The following is a 20,196-nucleotide window of genomic DNA, read 5'->3' on the forward strand; positions in this document are numbered from 1 at the left end:
CACAAACATAGATAACCACAAATTACACCCAAACTCACGAAAGCAAGAAATAAATGTAGGCCATACAAATATTTCTCCCGGCCCGGGAATCGAACAGACTAACAAATATTATCATAATTGCAATGCAACTTCAATTGATTCTCATTGGAATTACAATAACTAGTAGTTTCAAGACAATTTGCAGAATTGGGCCCCTGGTTATGTGAATAAATTGTGTTCGTACGGGTTTCGCTATATAATTATCCTTATGGTCTATATTAATAGGATTCAAGCTGCCATGCGTTTTCAGTATTACGAGATCCAGGTATTTATTACTTGCTATCCTTTCCGCCAGCTCAGCTGCGGAGTCAGCCCTCTTGCTGGCGTGCTGGAGATGGGCTGGGGCAAGTGTGTCGGTACATGTGGCGTCCCACACCAGTGCCCGGGCCATACTCCAAGTGATAAGAGTCATTCCTAGTTTGCCATCTGTTTGCGACATGCCGCTTGGCTCGAGAATAGCGTGCACGTTAACTGTGGCAAAAGCCTCGCGGATGATGTCGTTGAGGAATGCATCATCATCATGAACCCATTTATATGTCCCACTGGTGGACACGGGTCACCTCTCAGGCGAGGGTTTAGGCCATAGTCCGTCACGCTGACCCAATACGAGTTGGGGATTTTACACGTTTTCCGATGGTTGTGAACCTTCTTCGACGTGCAGGTTTCGTAACGAGGTTTTCCTTCAGCGAAAAGCTCATGGTATTCAAATAAAATTTGTAAAATTACTTCAACTAAATCTGTTATACTAAACGTTAATTCCATAAGTCTTTTTAGAATAATTATATTTTGTAGAACTGGAGAAATTTCTTGTTCGACGACAACAGTGTTCTAGCCCTTTGAGAATAAAAATACAAGGTAGCTCGAATTGCGTTCAGGAATGTAAACGCCAGAAAGAAATTTTGTCGTATTTCGAAAAATAGGACTTTACACCGGGGCCGAAAAACTATAAAAAAAAAATATTTCTCTTTAATTTGAATTAGTAGAAAGTCAATTTTAAAGTATGAGGTATACATCCTACTGAATGTTCGTGTTACCGAAGAGAGAAAAATGAATTAAGTATAAAACAAAGAAATTGGAACTCGAACTTTTTGCGGAGTTTTCAAATGGTTCGCCAAAACGAAAATCGGTCATAAATTATCGCCGTCGCGAACAGATGTATCGAATGTTTTAGGACCTCGCATTTGAAAATGCTTATTTGTACTTTTTTCCACGATTTTTGCATACGAATTTTCCATTTCAATAAGAATGTTTTTTATTTATACCAAAATATTAATTCTTACACTCAATATCCAAACTAATATTCCATATAAATGCGAAAGTAACATAATTAACCAACTTACATTTTCACATCGGAACCGCCGAATCAATTTTGACGAATTTCGGTGTAGAGCTAGATGGAACTTAGGAGAAGTACATAAACTCTTTTTATCACAAAAATAAATCTTAAAAGGGGTGAAATAGTGGATGAAAGTTTGCATGGAGAAACAATAAAAAGTACAATACTTTGAGTAGTCTAAAAGTATATATTCTATGCTTTGTGTAATACTGTTGTATTCTTTTGTTTCGGTGTTAGCGTTGTACAAGTTATATTTTTTTCCTATGAACGCGTAATGCATTAGTAACTCTCTCTCTCTCTGCCGCCAAACAGTAATGTGACCACTATTGCGCTTCGGTTTCGAAGAGCATAAGGGTGCTGGTGAAATTACAGGCACATGGGATTTGTCAACTTATATCTCAGGGTGTCGGGTGCAGTGGCAGTGCCCATCAGATCTTTGTAATTTAAAGCTCTGAGTGGCACAGCACCTGTTATGGACAGGCATGTCGCTTACCAGGCACACGACTTGTTTGTCCCGTAAGTTAGTATTATAAAAAAAAAGTTATATTATAATGTGAAAGGTAACTCACCAATTGAATGATCACAAACTAAGGAATAAACTATGACCCAGACCAGAATAAACTATGGTAATTTCCTTGGCCGAACGGTTGCCATGCCGGACTGCCACGCAGAGGTCCCAAGTTCGTTTCCAAGGCCGGGAGAAATATTTGTATGGTCATTTATTTCTCTCGTGATTTTGGGTGTAATTTGTGGTTGTCTATGTGTGTGTCCATGGCACCCGCGACTCGGGGTTTTCCTAGTGAGGGGCTATGTTGAGTGGGTGCGTTATTATTATTATTATTAACTTAGAAAAGTTCATTTCCCAATTAGGTCCTAACGGAAATCGAACCCGGTACTTCCTCATCCAGTCTTATACCCACAGTATACCTATATGGTCTATACAGTCTGTATATGCGTTAGGTGAACCTGAAAGTTCTTAGAACTGCCGACTTCTAAACACGATAGAAAAAAGGAAACAAATCCAATTAATAGGAAATGAAACTATTTTTCCGGATTTAAATCGCGTATATTTGTTTTTTCAAACAAACCGACGTTGTCAACCGTGACCATGGGACCTGTAAAGGGCCCGAAACGTCGGTTGGTTTGAAAAAACAAATATACGCGATTTAAATCCGGAAAAATAGTTTCATTTCCTATGTGTAACAATCGCGAAAACCTAAGAACTCGATAAATCCAATTAAGAAAATTGATTTCTTTGCTTGTTTACGACATTAAATTTTCGCATTTGTCATTAGATCGATTTTAGTGGTCATTTAAAATTTTAAGAGTTGCATAAATTGAATTTAACAACAGAACGTTTTCGTTTCGATCTAAATCAGAAAGAACGACTTAATTGGTAGTGTTATGAAAGACTTGAGTTAGCTTCTAATGATGAAGCTTTTTGTTTATGGTAGAATAACAGCACGTTTAACTCCAATTCACCTGATGAATACTGACGATGAGATCGACGACAGAGGACGCACACCTAAAACCGGATTTTCATATGTTTGATATGTCGTGTCGTGTCGTAACGCGTCCGAACAGTATCGGTGCATACACACAACACATAAGCACAAGCCATCACGTCAGATTGCGACACACTAATAATAATATAAATCTAACCATGTTAAATGTTTGAAACCCATACCGTTCTGACACGTCACGACACGACTCGTCAGACTAATATGTAAATCCGGGTTATGCCTATTCACTCTCGCCTCGAAAAGGCGAAAGCTCCATCTATTGCCACTGTTTATAGTTAGTTTAGAGGGATTTTTTAATTTTTTTTATAATATCAAGTGACGGGAGGAACAAGTTTATTCGACATCTTAGCCATCTTAATGACGGCGGCGACGCTCGAAAGCAATAGGTAAGGTGGCAGTACTTCCCTGGACGAACTCTTTCACAAGGAGCTTCTACTGCTACTAAACTATCATGCGCGTGTTGTAAGTCAACGTAAACTTAGTAATTATTTATTGTTTTTTAAACCAACAGGTCGTTGTTTGTATCGATGTTGAATGTTCGGTCCCTGATTGGTTAATTAACAATAGCACTTGACGAGGGCTTTGGTTCCCGACCAACTTGTTGTGACCTGCAAAACCTATGCATCCGCAAAAACTCTGCATCGATTGATGCGGATGTCGAATACAGACGTCTGCGGCATCCCTATTAGTAATATAGTGTAGCAAGTTTGTTAATATTTACACAATAAAACTCTGTATACGCTAGGTCTACCCTTCCTCGCGTTTCAATTTAAATTCGCTCTATAAATTTGTGCCGTTAAACTACTAACAACCATCGTTTCCATGTGACCAGAGAACATAACAAACATAGAAGCATACATTTTCAATCTTGATACATAATATTTCACAGCACAAGGGTCTCTTATTACCTTGAAAATTCAGAATCTCATTATTTAGAATGTAGCTAAGCAAATTACGCTTGAAATCGTCAAATTAATTAATCATCATTACGAAGAAGAACGAGTATCAAATTCTAGGGGTTGCTCTTTGTAAATAAATATCTGTTAACATTTATCATTTACAGTATTCATTGAATTATATAACGAGTAAAAATTACCTGAACAAACGGATGACATTCGGGGATTTTTGTCAACCAAATACGCAAATGTTTTATAATAATTACCTTTTGTGTAAAGATGTTTTTCATGATGGTTTTAATTCTAAATTCAAATTTTTATTATCAATTGGAATATTATTATAGAAGATTAATATATATTATAGATTATAGATATTATTGTTAAGAATAATCTACAGAATATAATAGAATAGAATAAACTGTATTGCACACAAAATAAAGCATGAATAAAAAAAATCAAACATAGTTAAAGGTACAATCGGCGTCTATCTCTTGACAGCGAGCTCTTCCAGGCAACCTTACAAATTAGTACGGAGTTGTAGGTGAAGGGCAGTTAATGTTGCACAATGCAGCTAAATTATGTATAAATTGAACCGAATATAATAATAATAATAATAATAACGCTCACACTCAACATAGCCCCGCACTAGGGAAACCCTGTGTCGCGGGTGCCATGGACACACACACATAGACAACCACAAATTACACCCAAACTCACGAGAGAAATAAATGTAGGCCATACAAATATTTCTCCCGGCCCGGGAATCGAACCTGGGACCTCTGCGTGGCAGTCCGGCATGGTAACCGTTCGGCCACAGAGGCAGTTATATTATAATATATAAACAAACTTCAGAAAAACGTACTACATTTATATTATAACATACATACACATTGGTACATACCAAATATATAACTATACACATATACCTACAATAAATAGAATACGCTTATGATACATATTATATATAAACACATATATAGATTATTTTCATTTGGATGACGATAATTAACTTACTCTATTAAATTGAAATTACTAAGTGATAAATAATATTTATTTACCAATTCCTTAAATCTACATATTTTTGTTCCTTGTAGTTATTTAATTTTGTCACTATATTTCATAAAATTATTTGATTTTCTTCATTTTTCTTTCCTGATGTAAAATTTTTTGTAAGATTGTCCTGAAAAATGATTTTCCTGTCTTGTAAGATCCATATTTATGGTTTTCAGGTTTCAATTTCTACAGCTATCAGTTTGCGTCACAAAACATAAGCTCGCTGGTATGGTTCGCCATCTTATATTATTAAGATGGACATGTTTATTGTTCAATTTCCAAGAGCTTAAGTAACAAATAATCTAATGTTATTATAAATATGTTGAGTGTGTGCGTTATTATTATTATTATTATAATTAAGTATTTTATTGAATGTCAATTTGTCATGCCATGTTTCATCACCAATAACTTTTTGTGAAATTTCGCCAGTACTTTGTTATAATTATTAACACAAAGACCGTATACTTGACTAAAAAGTCGTTATTATAAACCACATAAAAAAATACGTGAGGTCCGCTGGTTCGTTCCGTGGCTTAGTTGGCATAGCGTCTGGCACGGTTTGCTAGAAGACGTCGGTTCGAATCGGGCCGGATCGAAGGAATTTTTTCTAAGTGTTTAATTTTTGTATTGTTAATTATAAAAGAACAACTGAAATTGAAAAAAAATGTAAACTTAATTCCAAGCAATGCGCAACACATGTTACAGTTAGACTATAAATATAGTCTACCCATATTCCAGTAGTTTATTGTCATTGCGTATAATATATAGGGTTTTCCAGTAAGGACATAACAATTTTGTATTTCAATAAAACACAGAATAATTGAAACATCGAGCTGAATTTATTCCATATGCAGTACACATGTTACATTTAAGTTTGGAATTCGATCTTGTTCATACGACCACCGTGAGCACGTTCACACGTTCGTTTGCACGAGCAAAAACAAAGGTTTATTTGAAAGTTATAATATTCATTTCCTATTTCTAACAACCGCGAAAACCTAAGAACTCGATATTGTGATATTTAATCAAAATAAAATATTGTTAATTAATAAAACCTTATTATTCGAAAACAAAATGTACCTACCTTAATAGTACCCTAAAGTACAGGAACCGCCAACTCGACCCGTTGATTACTTCCTGAGAAGTAAAGCTTAACCGCTATATCCTAGTGAAAAGAGACTTCCTGATTCTGTCTTTTACGAGATACACCACACATACTAAGCAAAGCTTTCGTTTCTACAGTATTTACCCTCATTTCGCGCTTCTTCCGTCAAGTGTACCGTATATCAGGGTTGGAACCGGCTTAGGGCCCAACCTTTACCATAAGTTTTAACGAAAAAAAGAATCTGACAATGAGTAGAGTAATCCATTATATTTTGGACATGGCTCTTAAAAGCTTACCGTAGCAAGAGCACATTGTGAACTCTGATCCGAGGTCATAAGGGCTATTTTATTACGTGTTTATTTGGGGGTAATCTGATGGTCTTGTAGTGTGACTAAAAGACAATTTTTTGGGGATTTTCTGAACTTAATCGGTTGGTACATAAGAAACAGTTTCGCGTTTTTATTTCGCGTTTAAATTTAAAATAATTTACTGTTCAACGTCATTAACATAGAAGGCATCTGTCAAATGAATAAATAATCAATTTAATTACGTACAAATAATTACAAATTGCAAAGCAAAAGAACTAAAGTCTAGTTTTAGAAAAATCGAAAATCTAAGTCTTATGTCTAAGGTGACAGGCGCAGTGGTAGTGCCCCTCAGATCTTTGCCATTTAAAGCTCTGCGTAGCACTGCCACTGCTATGGATATCATAAAATAAATAAAGGAGAATAGAAAACAAACCTTAGGAGAACAGAGACCGAATACACAGAAATAACCTCTGTTTATCCGAATATATAAATAGCCGCTGCCGCTGTTTTTGTGGTTTTCTTTTTTGTGCAATTTTGGGATGTTTTATGATACATAGTGGACGGAACGACGAAGTCGTGCGCCTGGTGGTACGCGACACGCCTGTCCATAAAAGTTGCAGTGCCGGTCTAGGATCACTGCCACTGCGCTCTTCACCCTTAGACATAAGTTGAAATATCCCATATGCCTGTAATTTCACCAGCACTCGCACCCTTCAAAATGCTCACATTACTTCTTATTGGCAGAAATAGACTGTAGAAATAAAGTGGCAGTACCTGACTGGATGAACTCTTTCATAGGCTCTATTGTTACTCAAATATTCGCAATATTCAGTAATGGGACATTGCGTATCAGGTTTGATGAGAAAAAATATATTGTTAAGGTTGCATGCGTACAAATGTTATTTACAAAGAGCAACCCCTAGAGTTTCTTGCTCATTCTTCTCAGGGGAATCTGTCTTACGAATGAGCGGTAGAGTTTAACCAATGTGACGATTTCAAGTGTAATAATGCTTACCTATGAAATAAAGATTCTTTTGATTTTGAGATAGTTAATATGTAAATTTAATCTTGTCGGAGACTGGCGTTATTCGACTGTTTGCCTTCCACTAGGTATTCTGAGATTCTAAAATTAAATTAAACTAAAAACAAATAAATAAAGTACTGGCACTAATAAAAGAAAAGTAAACATACCACCTGTAATGATATACGTTTTTTATTATTTGTTGTATTTGGTAAATGTCTAAGAAGAAATAAAATTTTAATTAATATAAAGAGCCACATCTAGTATAAGTAGTGAGCGTAGTCTGTGAGTACATCCATGGTTGCGCTTATAGTTAGCACCTAAGATCGTGTTGTCTGTTATTATATTAGAATGCGGGAAAAACTTTATTATTTTATAGTTGAACTACCGTCCTTGTACGCTTTCTAAAAAAAATTGTAATAATATGTTTCTCTATGTTCTCATGTAAGTGAGTTATTTATAATTCTTAGTGAGAATAAATGTCTCAAAACACGAATTGCGTGTTTTACTAAAATATCTGGTTACCCTATTCTAGGACATTATTCGGCGGTCATCGATCAAAATAAGGCCTTTAACGTTCAGAGCACTTCATGAGAATGATACATGAGACAAAAATGAGACCGAGCAGCTTTGATATCGTCAAACGCACGCAGGCCAGTGATCAAAGCAAAAAGGTGATTAGACGAGAGAATGGTTTTGTTTCATAAATAACATAACAGAGTGCTATTTCAATATTTTATTTTTATTGTTTATATGTTTTTATAACGAACATATAGAAAAATCGTAATACCTGCTGGCTATGTTTATAGCTGGTTGTTTTTTATAATATAAAGTTTCAGGACGAACAAGCCGTGTGCCCGATGGTAAGCTACGCCTGTCCATAATAGTTGCAGTGCCACTCATAGCTTTAAATCGCAAAGATCTGAGGGGCCCACCACTGCACCCGTCATCAAGTTCCATGTGCCTGTAACTTCACCAGCACTCTTAGTCTTTAAAACCGGAACGCAATAATGCCCACATTACTGCTTAGCGGCAGAAATAGGAAAGGTGAAAGTAGTAACCTGGACGAACTATTTCTCAAGGAGCTCTACTGCTACTTGTTAGTTGGTAAAAGCGGTAGCCCCGGTGTAGCAACAGACGGTTGTTCGATTTTTGTATCAGTACTAATTGCATAATAGTTTATAATCAAACAAACATTGTTTAAGCCTTGGGTATGTGGTTTGAATCGTAATACAAATAAATAATCGCCTCTCAAGCCGAGGCCGTGTGTTCGTATCGGGGCTCGCCCTTCTGACTTTCTAGGAAATTATGTATGAAATTTACCATGAGCGTTTCGGTGAAGAAAAACGATCAGCCGCAGCACCAGCAGATCCGTTCCCAGCAGCGGAGCGTATAAATGAGTTCATGATGATGATAATGAATAGCGTCACAGTACATTTGTAAAAATTTAATTTATGTTAAGGAGTGGTAGTATTTTTTTATGAAAATTAGTGATAAGCATAACATTAGATAGATAGATAAAAACTTTATTCACTTCCATGACCACATATTTACTTAGTTTTTGAAGTCATGGCAGTGAAAAGGCGCTGGCTCTGCATAAATGCCGTGGTTTCCCACGACGCTGGTGTTCCACCAGAACCGTGTTTAAAGAGACGCCACTCATCACCTCAGACAGTCCTCTGGCTTTATCATTTAATTATATAAATATTTTTATTTTATGACAAAACAATATGATAAAATGTGTGATTGTGTGTGTGTGTGTGTGTGTGTGTGTGTGTGTGTGTGTGTGTGTGTGTGTGTGTGTGTGTGTGTGTGTGTGTGTGCGTGCGCGTCTTTCTGTGTGTGTGCGTGCGTGCATAGGTATGTGCGTACGTACTGTAAAATGTACGGGAGTATGCGTGTATATTGCTTATGAACTTTCCTGACACTAAATGTTACCACGTAGTGATCTCACAGTTACAGTAAACAAACATACCATTTAAAATTAAGTAGATAAATAGCCGAAAACGCAACAGGTTTCTCACCTACAGCCCCAATTTATATACATTTAATACGTGGAATAAATATAAACTGGAATTCTATCACGAAATACGATACTACGTGACTGCGTCCGCAACGGAGCTCATACGTACTACGTTATGTCAATTTTGCGATGAAAGTAATGTCAAAATTCGATACGAAAGCTGTCATTTGCAGTTTCGAAGTAAGAACTTATGTGAAATCACGATAATCGTTGCTTCGTAAGTCGTATTATGTCGTAGACCTCCTGGTTGTTCTCGACAGTCGTCTGTACAAAGTCACAAATTTATTTAAGGGGCACTGTAGACGCTTCCAAAATACCATTTACGAGGTTTAAAACTATATTGAAACATAAACTTTACACTAAAGGTATTCTACAATTAAACACTAAATTTAGTTTTGCGTACTTGGCTGACAAAACCTACCGTAGTAATCAGTTTAGCTGTTGCAGGTTGTCATGATTTATGATCTCCGAAATAAACATAGTAAATGTGTACAAATGTTTATTTATAAGGAGCAACCGCTAGAGTTTCTTACTCGTTCTTCTCAAGGGAATCTGCCTTACAAATGAGTGGTAGAGTTTAATCAATTTGATGGTTTTAAGTGTAATTTGCTTTCCTATGAAATTCAGATTTGAGTCTAAGCTTGATTATTCTTTTATATATTTCACACCTTTGGTGTATATGGCAACATCTGACAACGTATCAGGAGAGGCTTTAAGATTCTACGAACGAAATTAATCGGTTACTTTTTTATGTTCAAGAGCCGATATTACCTAAGCTCGAATTCAATTTTTTCCCGTACTAACACGGTTCATTTTCATTGTGTCGAGCAGCAGGGACACTTTATTTGGAAATTTCTTTTTTTACAAACAAAATTAAAGCTATTTGAAAAATGTACATCGTATGCTATACGTGTTCTGTTTAGTTCTGTTGATATAAAAATAAATCATTGGTATATATAAAGCGCGTATTGAATACAGCGGTTTTCTTGTAAAATCTCGAAGTCAGTTTGTATTTTTTTTCTATCTTGAAAGTTTTTAGGAATCCTGTTTTCACTACGTTTACTAATCTGTCTATATCCTCAATTTTACTTTCCCAAGCATTGACTTAGAAATAAATGGACGACGGGTCTAATACAAAAACCACGAAAAAAATGTCCCAAGTCAACCTATTTCAACGTAGTGACATGTAAAGGAATATGAAAAAGCTAAAACGTTGAATTTAAATTGTAATGTCATCGCAGTACTGTCTAATTTTGCTTGCTTCGCTGTCAGTCGAACAAACGAAGACTAAAGCGTGAATGACGCTCTGTATACGATTTTAACGCCCTATAAGTTCGGACACTTTTTAGCGCGGACCCGACGTCCATATAATTATAAGTCAATGTTCCCAAGTGATTGATTCAACACTCTCATTGTTATGCGAAATCGTATCGTATGTATGTTTTACTATTTACGTTTTTATTCCAAGGGTAATAAAGAATAAACGGATGCTTTAGCTAGCAGGAAAGCATTTTCAGGTCGACAATTACGAAAGTTTGAGTAGGTATAATTTTAAAACTGTGTAATTTGTCAGGAAACTAACTACAACCCGTGTTTAAGTATATACGTGTATTAAGAAGCGAAAAGACAACGTTGTATTTGATCTCTCAAAGAAAACTAGCTTTTATTCTGTATTAGGTTTTATTCGTTTTATTTCTTTTATTTCATTTTATTCGCGAATGCATCGAGAGATTATGCGAATGTGTGCGTCCGTATAAGGCACGCGGCGTTCGCGCACACATACAAAGCACGCTGCTACGTTTGTATGGAGTTACCACACTTGTCTTATTTATATGTATAAAATAATAGAAAGTATAACATAATGGTCCATAGATTTTATTTATTATAAGTACCGTAATCAAGTTTTAATGTCACAAAGTTAATTTTACTAGAAATTTTTATTGTCACTAATTTATTGATAAATGTAATTATGTTACACAATTTACATTAAGTTCATTAAGTTAGCCATAAATTTTCTTTCACACTTCGTTTCGGGATTATGTAAATTGATTTGTTGATTGATTGTACCTTAAAGGTCACAGTGTTTTTTACCAGAAAGTCAGGGAGGTGTTCAGTTTTGGCCCGAATTGTATGAGGTACGTCTTATGTAAAAAAACTGAAATCTTTTTAATCTTTTTAACTACATCTGCGGCCGAACAGTTACAATATTGGACTGCTACGCAGAGGTCCCGGGAGCAAATCCCGGGCAGGGAGAAATATTTGTATGGCCTATATTTATTTATCTCGTGAGTTTAGGTGTCATTTGTGGTTGTCTATGGCACGTCCACGTCCATGGCACCCGCGATACAGGGTTTCCCTAGTGCGGGGCTAAGAGAGTGTGCACGTTATCGTTATTATTAATTTTGATAGAAATTTATTATTGAGATTTTTGTGAAATAACTTTACTAGCTTATGATTATTAACACAATGATCGAACAGATAGAAAAATTTCTTCGACTCGATGGGACTTGAACCCATGGACACGTTGTTGACGAAATTCTTCTGTATTTTTGTTATAGATCTATAAATCTTTGTTCTGGCTTTCCACATTCGACGCGTGTGTATAGTGACATCTAGTGATGGATTTTAGAACCAGTTTTTAATAGAAATTGTTGAATAATGTAATTTCACAATTATAAAAATAAGCGATACTGCGTTCGACGAAACGTGCATTGTCGTGATTTGACAGCTGTCACTATAGCTAATAATTCTCGGGTTCGATTGAAAGAATGTCCGTAAAGAAATAGCCAAAAGTCAGTGATGAATACATCAAAAACACAAATAGTACTTAATACTTCAAAGATGCAAATCAAGAAATGGTATACCGTATAAATAATCTCTATCTACCATTTAAAGCACAGACATTTACATATAATAATTATTGCCTTGCCATCGTCTTGCCAGTTACTTATATCGTTTGAGTGGTACAAGCATAGACCATGTACAAGTGATTAACAAATTCTATTTTTAAACTTTTTTTTAAATTGAATTTCAATTGTTTTTTATGTTAAATTACTCCACTAGTTTGTTATAATTATTAATACAAAGATCGAACACTCAGAAAAAGTCCTTCTAGACGGCTTCTAGCATACCGTGGCAGACGCTATACCAACGAAGCCACAGAACGAACCAGCGAATCTCATGAATTTCTCTATGTGTTTGTTGTCGTATCTTTGTGTTTGGTTTTTCAACGACCTTTTAGCCGTAACGCCATCTATGAGAAATCTTTTTCTGAGTGTTCGATCTTTGTATTAATAATTATAACAAATTCTATTTTTTTTTATAAATTCACCTTAATTTTTTATTGAATAATATGTCCTTAATCATATATGAAACTAGGTCCATAATTACTAAATTTTGAATTGGTATAATATTAAAACTGTATAATTTGTCAGGAAACTAACTACGACCCTTGTTGTTTGTTGTTAAAGTGCCATTGAGTTGAATAGTTAGTATATTAAATAGGATGAAATTTATTTGTATATAGCGCGTTCGCGAAATTATCCTCTTAAAGTTTAACCCTTACTTTAAATTACATCCATTTGATAAATAAATTGGATCCCTTTAACGGGGTGCTCAAAATACTGGCAGCGTTTTCTGTTTGTATGACTATGCTGATACATTGTGCAAGATAGCCAGCCTCTGTGGATCCGTTCGGTTCATAATTTTTTTGGTTTATGATTTCGTGGGGTCCAACAGATTCGACTCCAAAGGGCGATAATAAATGATCGAGTCGAAAGAAGATACTTGTGTTGCGTATTTAGATGAACACGTTTTTCTTTTTTTTCTATAATACTAAGTGACGGGACGAACAAGTCGTGTGTCTGGTGGTAAGCGACACGCCTGTCCCTAACAGTTGCAGTGCCACTTAGAGCTTTAAATCACAAAGAACTGAGGGGCACTGCCACTGCGCCCGATATCCTGAGACATAAGTTGATAAGTCCCATGTGCCTGCAATGGCGGTAGAAATAGGTAAGGTAGCAAGCAGTACTGCTACTTGTGTCCCGAGGGTATAGACGGGAAATGTTTAAAATCTTGTATCAGACCACTGTTAGACCACTAAATAAATGTTGTTTGCCGAGTGCCGGCTGAGGTGTTTAGATAACATAACAAAGTATTATTGTTATGGAACTATAAAATGAATTCCGATAACACAGTAGTATTTTGTAACTATGAATTACCTAATAACTTTGTTATACGAGTAGGAACTAAACATCGCTCCCAGCCAATTAAGAGTTGTTTTTAAATAATCGACTTTAAAAAAAGGAGGAGATTATACGTTCGGCTATATGTATGTTTTCATATATTTCCATCAATTGTGGACCGATGTTGAACATTCTTTTTTGTTTGAAAGGGTGCACTCTCGTGGTGGTCCCATTGTCACCAAGTCAGAATCTGATGAGGGGATCCCATGAAAATCGAAGGAAATCCTCACATTTTATACGCCATTGCCCGTGTATTCGCCAAGTTCTCCATCAATTGTGCACGGATTTTGAAATTTTTTTTTTGTTTAAAAGGGTCGGCGTGGTCCCGAGAATATACCCTCTAATAATTTTCCGCAAATAAAAGTCGACTTTTACTTGATACAATACATGTAATCAACAAAACCTCGTCACCATGACAACCAGATAATAAAATATAAAATGTACAAAGGAGTCTATAACAGTCCCACTGTCACCAAAAAGTCAGTCAATCTGATAAGGGGAACCCATGTAAATCGAAAAAAGCCGATAAGAAAACTTTTGAGGTCAGTTTTTTTTTTTTAATGAAAACGTTCTAAAAGAAACTATTATTGAGCAGACGTTCTCTCTTCGTTATCCTTCATGTTAATGTGGCTTATATGGTGAGTGACAAGGATTAGGATTTTGGACTTATAACAGGATAAATACTAATAATATTGAACAACGTGCGGTTAGGTATTAATGTGGTGGTAGTGCTTGTCTGACAATGTAGTGTGTGGTGTTGTATGCAGCAAATATCAATCGCCCGCTGTGTATGAAATTATGGTAAAGTTAAGATAAAAAATATAAACTACCCTATTAACCCTAACGGTGAGACCTCAAGGGTCGTTCCAATGAATTTATCTAATAGTGTAGCCCTACAACCTAACGGTGTGTAGCCTAACCTAACCATAAATATATAGACGGAGAAATATATACGCAAGATATGAACGGGAAGTCTGTCACCATGAGAACTAAGGTGACAAACGGAAGGTTGGAAGGAGGTAAGGAAGTACACGTCGTGCAATGTGTACTGGAATGGTATTCTCACTGCCGGTCAAACAGACTCACAAGACCGATCTACTGATGGCTAAAGGTGTCTTGGCCACGGTGAGAGGAGTAGCGGGTAGTACTAAGCAGGATGATGAGTTTGATGAGTTAAAATCAGATGGTAGTAGATAACTGAGTATATTTACAAATTTTATTACTATTTATACAATTTTTATGACTAATACATAATGATAGGTTTTTCTTAGTGTGGTATGTGTGTTGGTTGCCGACGAAGCTCTTTTCTGTGAAGTAGTGAATTATGTCACAATGTTGCACTTGTTACCTGATGATGAGGCCATTTCTTGTGACAGTTTAAATATATGTTACGATCTTGCGTTTTGTTGTTAAGTACATAATGTTCAAAGTTGAACAAATATAATAATAATAATATAAATAATAATAATGTTCGTCCAGGAAGTACTGCCACATTACCTATTTCTGCCGCCACGCAGTAATTGCATTGCTGTGTTCCGGTTCTAAAGGGCGCTATTATAATCACAGGCACAGGGAACTTAAAAACTTATGTCTCAGGGTCACAGGCGCATTGGCAGTGTCCCTTAGGTCTTTGTAAATTAAAGTTTTAAATGGCACTGCAACTACTATGGACAGACGTGTCTCAGATGGTTAGAGCAATTTTACGGTGCAGAATGGTCGCGGGTTCAATTCCAACCGCGTCAACGAAATTTTTTCTGTGTGTCCGATCTCTTTATTCATAATAATAACAAAACATGAATACTTAATTACATTAGCTAGCATCTTACCTATTATTAACATAACATAACTCTAGGTATCTTCTGTAGCAGTTGGGACAGTGTGAACCGAATTGTAAATTGCAATTGAACCAATGCAACTCGTAAATGTACCATTTCTTTGTCAAACCAAGCAGAACTACTTTTTTAAGCTACACTCAAAATCCGATTTCGGCAAAGGGTGTATTTATTTTACGAGACAATCTCTATGTTGCACACCAAATCGCGCTACTTTAGCTATTCCTTTATTCAATAGAATGTGTACAAAAAGTATGAGACAGTGGCAGCAAACTGAAACTCAAAGCATTAAGGACCGTCCACACGGTTGATTTACATCGTGAGTGAGCTTGCGCAAATGAATTATGCCCTTCGATATGTGTCCTGTGTGAGAGAAAATAATATCCTTTGCAAGAGCTTTGATTGCTGTGATGAACTGTCTTGGAAAGATACTGTATTTGGCACACTTGTGCTATTACATAAAGAGCATATGATGTTTTTAGAAGACTGTACAGCTGACTTAATACCTAATTCATTAGTGCGAAATAGTTACCACCTTGTCTCAAAAAATGTAATCCAGAGCCTTGAACACCGCCGTAAAGTTGCCTGCTTACCGGTTTTCTATAGGTTAAATATTAATTATCACGGAGAGTGCAATGGTATTGCATGATTTAATTCCGCTTTCCCTTTCCTTCGTTGGAGGACTAGACGTAGGCTGAGGTTCCACACCAATATTGTGGATATTCCAAGAATTCGGACGAAGCGTTTTGCTTCTACATTTATTTGGCAAATGGCTACGAAGTGGAGTCTCTACATGCAGAATTATTCACTGAACTTAATAACTTGGACCTGTTCAAGGCGAGAGTGAATAGACATTATTTGGTTGTGCATGCTCCATCGTGGGCCTCATCGTCACTTTCCACCAGGTTTCATATAAAGAAAAAATTCGAATAGAATAGAGATTTTTTAAATATGTTTACTTTTAAATAACTTTACAAAACTTCTTTAGCTACCGTATCATTTATTTATAAATGAATAAAGTTTGTTATAAATTGTTATAACAATTTAAATATTAAAACCGATCAAAGCTAACTTAACTAACCCAACGATCCCGCTAAGCTATGTAAAATATGTCGCCTTTCTGCCGCCATTTACCCTGCGGCCCCACACGTGTCCATAGTGTAGCACGTCACCATTTCCTATATATTTTCTTAGCTTAACTTTGCATGTAACTACGTGAGCTAAGCTAGGCTAAGTTAGCTCAACTGGCATACTTGGTTTCTTAGCTTCATTCGCAGTGTAGCCTGCGCTTCAAGGCGGCTTCACACGTTCCGTGATTTTACCGATTACCTCGCACTAGCTCGCACCCGCACACAAAAGAAATAGGATCATCTGGTCTGTGGCAACGTAGACGCGTCCGTAGTGGTGCATGAATCAATTCATAGCGAAAAATAGGCAGAAAAATAGGTGGTACCGCGAATAATCATTTCGCGGTACCACCTTGTGCAGGTGCTGACCGTGCACGGTTGCTTCTGTCACTACCTGCACAAGGTGGCAAGGAGGAAACCGTCTCCGTCGTGGCACGAGTGCGGTGCAGCGGATGACACCACGCAGCACACCCTAGAGGTGTGCAGCCGGTGGGTGGCAGATAAGCAGCGTCGTACTCTGACGGGGACAATAGGGCAGGACCTTTCGCTGAAGGGCGTGGTTGTCACCATGCTCGATAGCGAGGAGTCCTGTGAGGCGGTGGTCTCCTTTTGCGAAGAGATTATGCCGCAAAAGGAGGCTGCGGAGCGGGTGCGCGAGGTCGCGGCGGACGCACACCCGCTTCGGCGCAGACGTACGAGGAGAAGGCGAAGGCAACTGCTTTCTCTCGCTACTCGCCTGATTCCCTAGTGAGGTCAGCGGCTCTGGATTGAGACTCCCGCGCCAACGTGTAAGCTAGGACGGCCGGGCGGCGTCGTGGTGAATGTTCACCTATCCCACGGCGTCGACTCAACCGGCAAGAGGTAAACCCGAGGGTTTTTTAGTGGGGTACGCTCTCCAGTCTGGAGGGAGAGTCCCCACATAACTATGACCACTGAGAGACTCATTTCCCCCCGTCAAAAAAAAAACAGTTCGTTTCGCGGCGATGGTTTGTCATTCTATAATTATTTCATTGACAGCCCTGGTGATTTGCACTACGGGCATTAGATGGAGAGGTTTCGTTTTCGGTTCCTATTACGACCAATTTTTGAAAAAAACTTTTCTAAATTGGTTGTCGTTGTATGGGTGTTCCGAGTTTTTTTTTATGACACCATGTGACGGGATGAACATGTCGTGCGCCTGGTGGTAAGCGACACACCTATTCATATTAGTTGCCGTGCCCCTCAGAGCTTTAAAATCATGAAGATCTGAGGGGACCGTCATTGCGTCCGTCACCCTGAAACAAGTTGACAAGTCCCATGTGGCTTTCACCAATCTTCTTTCTTTCAAAAAACTGAAACGCAGTAATGTGAGCATTGCTTGGCGGCAGAAATAGGTAAGGTAGCAGTACTTGCCTGGACGAACTCCTCCAGTAGTGCCACGGAGTGAATTGTGTTGCTCTGGTACTCATAGGGAATTCCTTATTTTGAGATCCGTTAATTTTATACAAGTAATTAGTGTAGTATCTTTTTTTTATTCTTTTTGTCCTCTCCTTTCCTTTGTATGTGTGTGTTTTTATGGTAAATCGTACCATATTTATAACATATTTATTTCAAAATTAACAATGAATTTGTGTATTTATTTCACAATTATCAATTATATAATATGTTGTCACATATTTATCAATTATATATATATATATTAAGTGTGATTATTTTCTATTTGTATAGTGAAAAATAACAAATTTAATGAAAGGCATTAAAAATAAAATGAGACAAATAAAACATTACATTGTCAAATTGTAAAAAGGCTCATCATGCTCATCTGCCGTGTGAAAGAAGCTGGAGTACGGGAGGCCGCTGCACCGGTCCTTTCGCCAAGCCTGTTGAACGTAAAAATAGCTATATTTTATTTGAACGAACAAAGGTGCGGTTGCGTAATTCCAATCGCAACCTTTCCCAAAAAATTGTCTTTATTCTCATATTACATGACGGTGTGACACAATCTAACCCAAAGGTATATCGAATTTACTCAGCTACCCAATTGCAGGGGTCTGAACAAAACGGGACTTTGTAGAATAATGTATGAGCTTCTACGTAATTCCAATGAATAATTTTACTTACGTTGAACTCTGAAGGGTATATGTGTTTTTATTCAATTTCACGGCTGAAATGATTTTATTTTATTGTAGTATTTGATTTAATTTTACAAAATAAAATCCATCTCTATTTTGTTATATTTTAGCAGCAATAGAGATCCTTATGAAAGAATTCGTCCAGAGAGGTACTGCCACCCATGTATGTGGTCCGTGACTGCCAGCTTACCTATTTTATCAACGCTGTAAGCTTTTTATATGCGATTATAAAAAATCAACCAACTTCAAAAATCACAAAATGTCACTACACTAAAAAGCGAAAAATAAAATATTATTATTGGTATGTGCTACCTACTGCTCGGGTTGAAGTTTTACTTTACCATTAAAAAAATATTGATACTTAAGTATTTACGATATCTAATCAGTTATTTTTGAAGTCGGAGCCAGCCAAGGAAAGAAAATCAAAGAAATGCCTTAATGGGTTCCTCCGCTTTTTTAAGTCGGTTAAAAAAGAAAATATTAGTAACTAACTCTTAGATATTATTATTAATAGAAAGATCGAACACTTAGAAAAAATCCTTCGATTCCAGCCAACCGTGTCAGACGCTACGAATTTTTCTATATGTTTGTTGTCGGATCTAATTTTTGGTTTTTTCTGTTTTTCCGTAGCACCGAGTGAGAAATCTATGAAAGCATTTCTCTTACTTATTGTCACGTCCTACTGGGATAATAACGTACTTAAAATATTCGTAACATCTACCGTACTCATGGAGAGTAATAATTTCTTATTGAGTATTGAATATGATAAGTTAAATATTGGTTGATACATTAGGTATTTAAATAAACTTCACAAATATAGTACAAACTTCTCGCTAAGGAGCTTTCAATTCAGTGAAGCTTCCGGTGACCGATGGCTGGCTGCCTATTCCGTTAGAGAATAAGTTTCGCCATTCAGAAGGGAAAAGTGGTCATCCTCCTCTGCATGAGGACCGATGGCACAATGTCCTGCCTTTGACTATAGGTTTCAAAGCCATATTCTTTTCCCATATTACGTTTGTTTAGCACCCTTAGCGTAATAAGGCCAACTTCAAAATGACAACTTTCAGGTGAAAGGTTTCAAGATTCTAAGAACGAAAATACACTACGCCAGCTTAAATGTTTGGTCATCTCTGGTGTCTTTTGTTTTTTTTTGTTTCTTTATTCTTTTTCAGATAATACTTTTTTAATTTCGTGTTTTTGTTTCTTTATTTTTTTAAATAATAATATTAGTACATAAAATAAGGATGTTTACATTAAAAACAGAAAATGACCATGAAATTAAGTTGACGTAGTGGTTATTGGAGGTACCGAAATTTTATATAAACATAATTTGTTTCACATAGATAGTTTGTATTATTTTTATGACTTTCATGTGATAAAAACACTTTTGAGGTATGATGATCACAGGTGGCGTTATTATGTCAAGGGTAGGAGTTACGATAACAAAGCGATAGTTCGTAATTAATTGAAATAAATTGACGTTAAAGTTTATTACATTTCGAGTTCTTAGGTTTTCGCGATTGTTACACATAGGAAATGAAACTATTTTTCCGGATTTAAATCGCGTATATTTGTTTT

The 20,196-nt window shown here is 36.6% G+C and overlaps 1 protein-coding gene across 1 annotated transcript; it reads left to right on the top strand.

Moving 5' to 3' along the window:
* Positions 1-14,601: 14,601 nt before the first annotated feature.
* On the top strand, positions 14,602-17,255 carry LOC113227364. The gene is made up of 2 exons (XM_026460258.1): positions 14,602-14,673; positions 16,869-17,255. The coding sequence occupies exons 1-2, from the start codon at positions 14,602-14,604 to the stop codon at positions 17,253-17,255; spliced, it is 459 nt and encodes a 152-aa protein (XP_026316043.1).
* Positions 17,256-20,196: the final 2,941 nt, after the last annotated feature.

This window comes from Hyposmocoma kahamanoa, unplaced genomic scaffold (assembly GCF_003589595.1).
Source record: "Hyposmocoma kahamanoa isolate Upper Pololo Valley unplaced genomic scaffold, ASM358959v1 210, whole genome shotgun sequence".
Lineage (NCBI taxonomy): Eukaryota > Metazoa > Arthropoda > Insecta > Lepidoptera > Cosmopterigidae > Hyposmocoma > Hyposmocoma kahamanoa.

What these genes read in the sequence shown, in the direction of transcription:
- LOC113227364 (XM_026460258.1), top strand. Translation starts at nt 14,602, where the DNA reads ATGGTATTCTCACTGCCGGTCAAACAGACTCACAAGACCGATCTACTG. An exon ending in CTAAAGGTGTCTTGGCCACG is followed by an intron (nt 14,674 to 16,868) that starts GTGAGAGGAGTA and finishes CACCTTGTGCAG; the next exon opens with GTGCTGACCGTGCACGGTTG.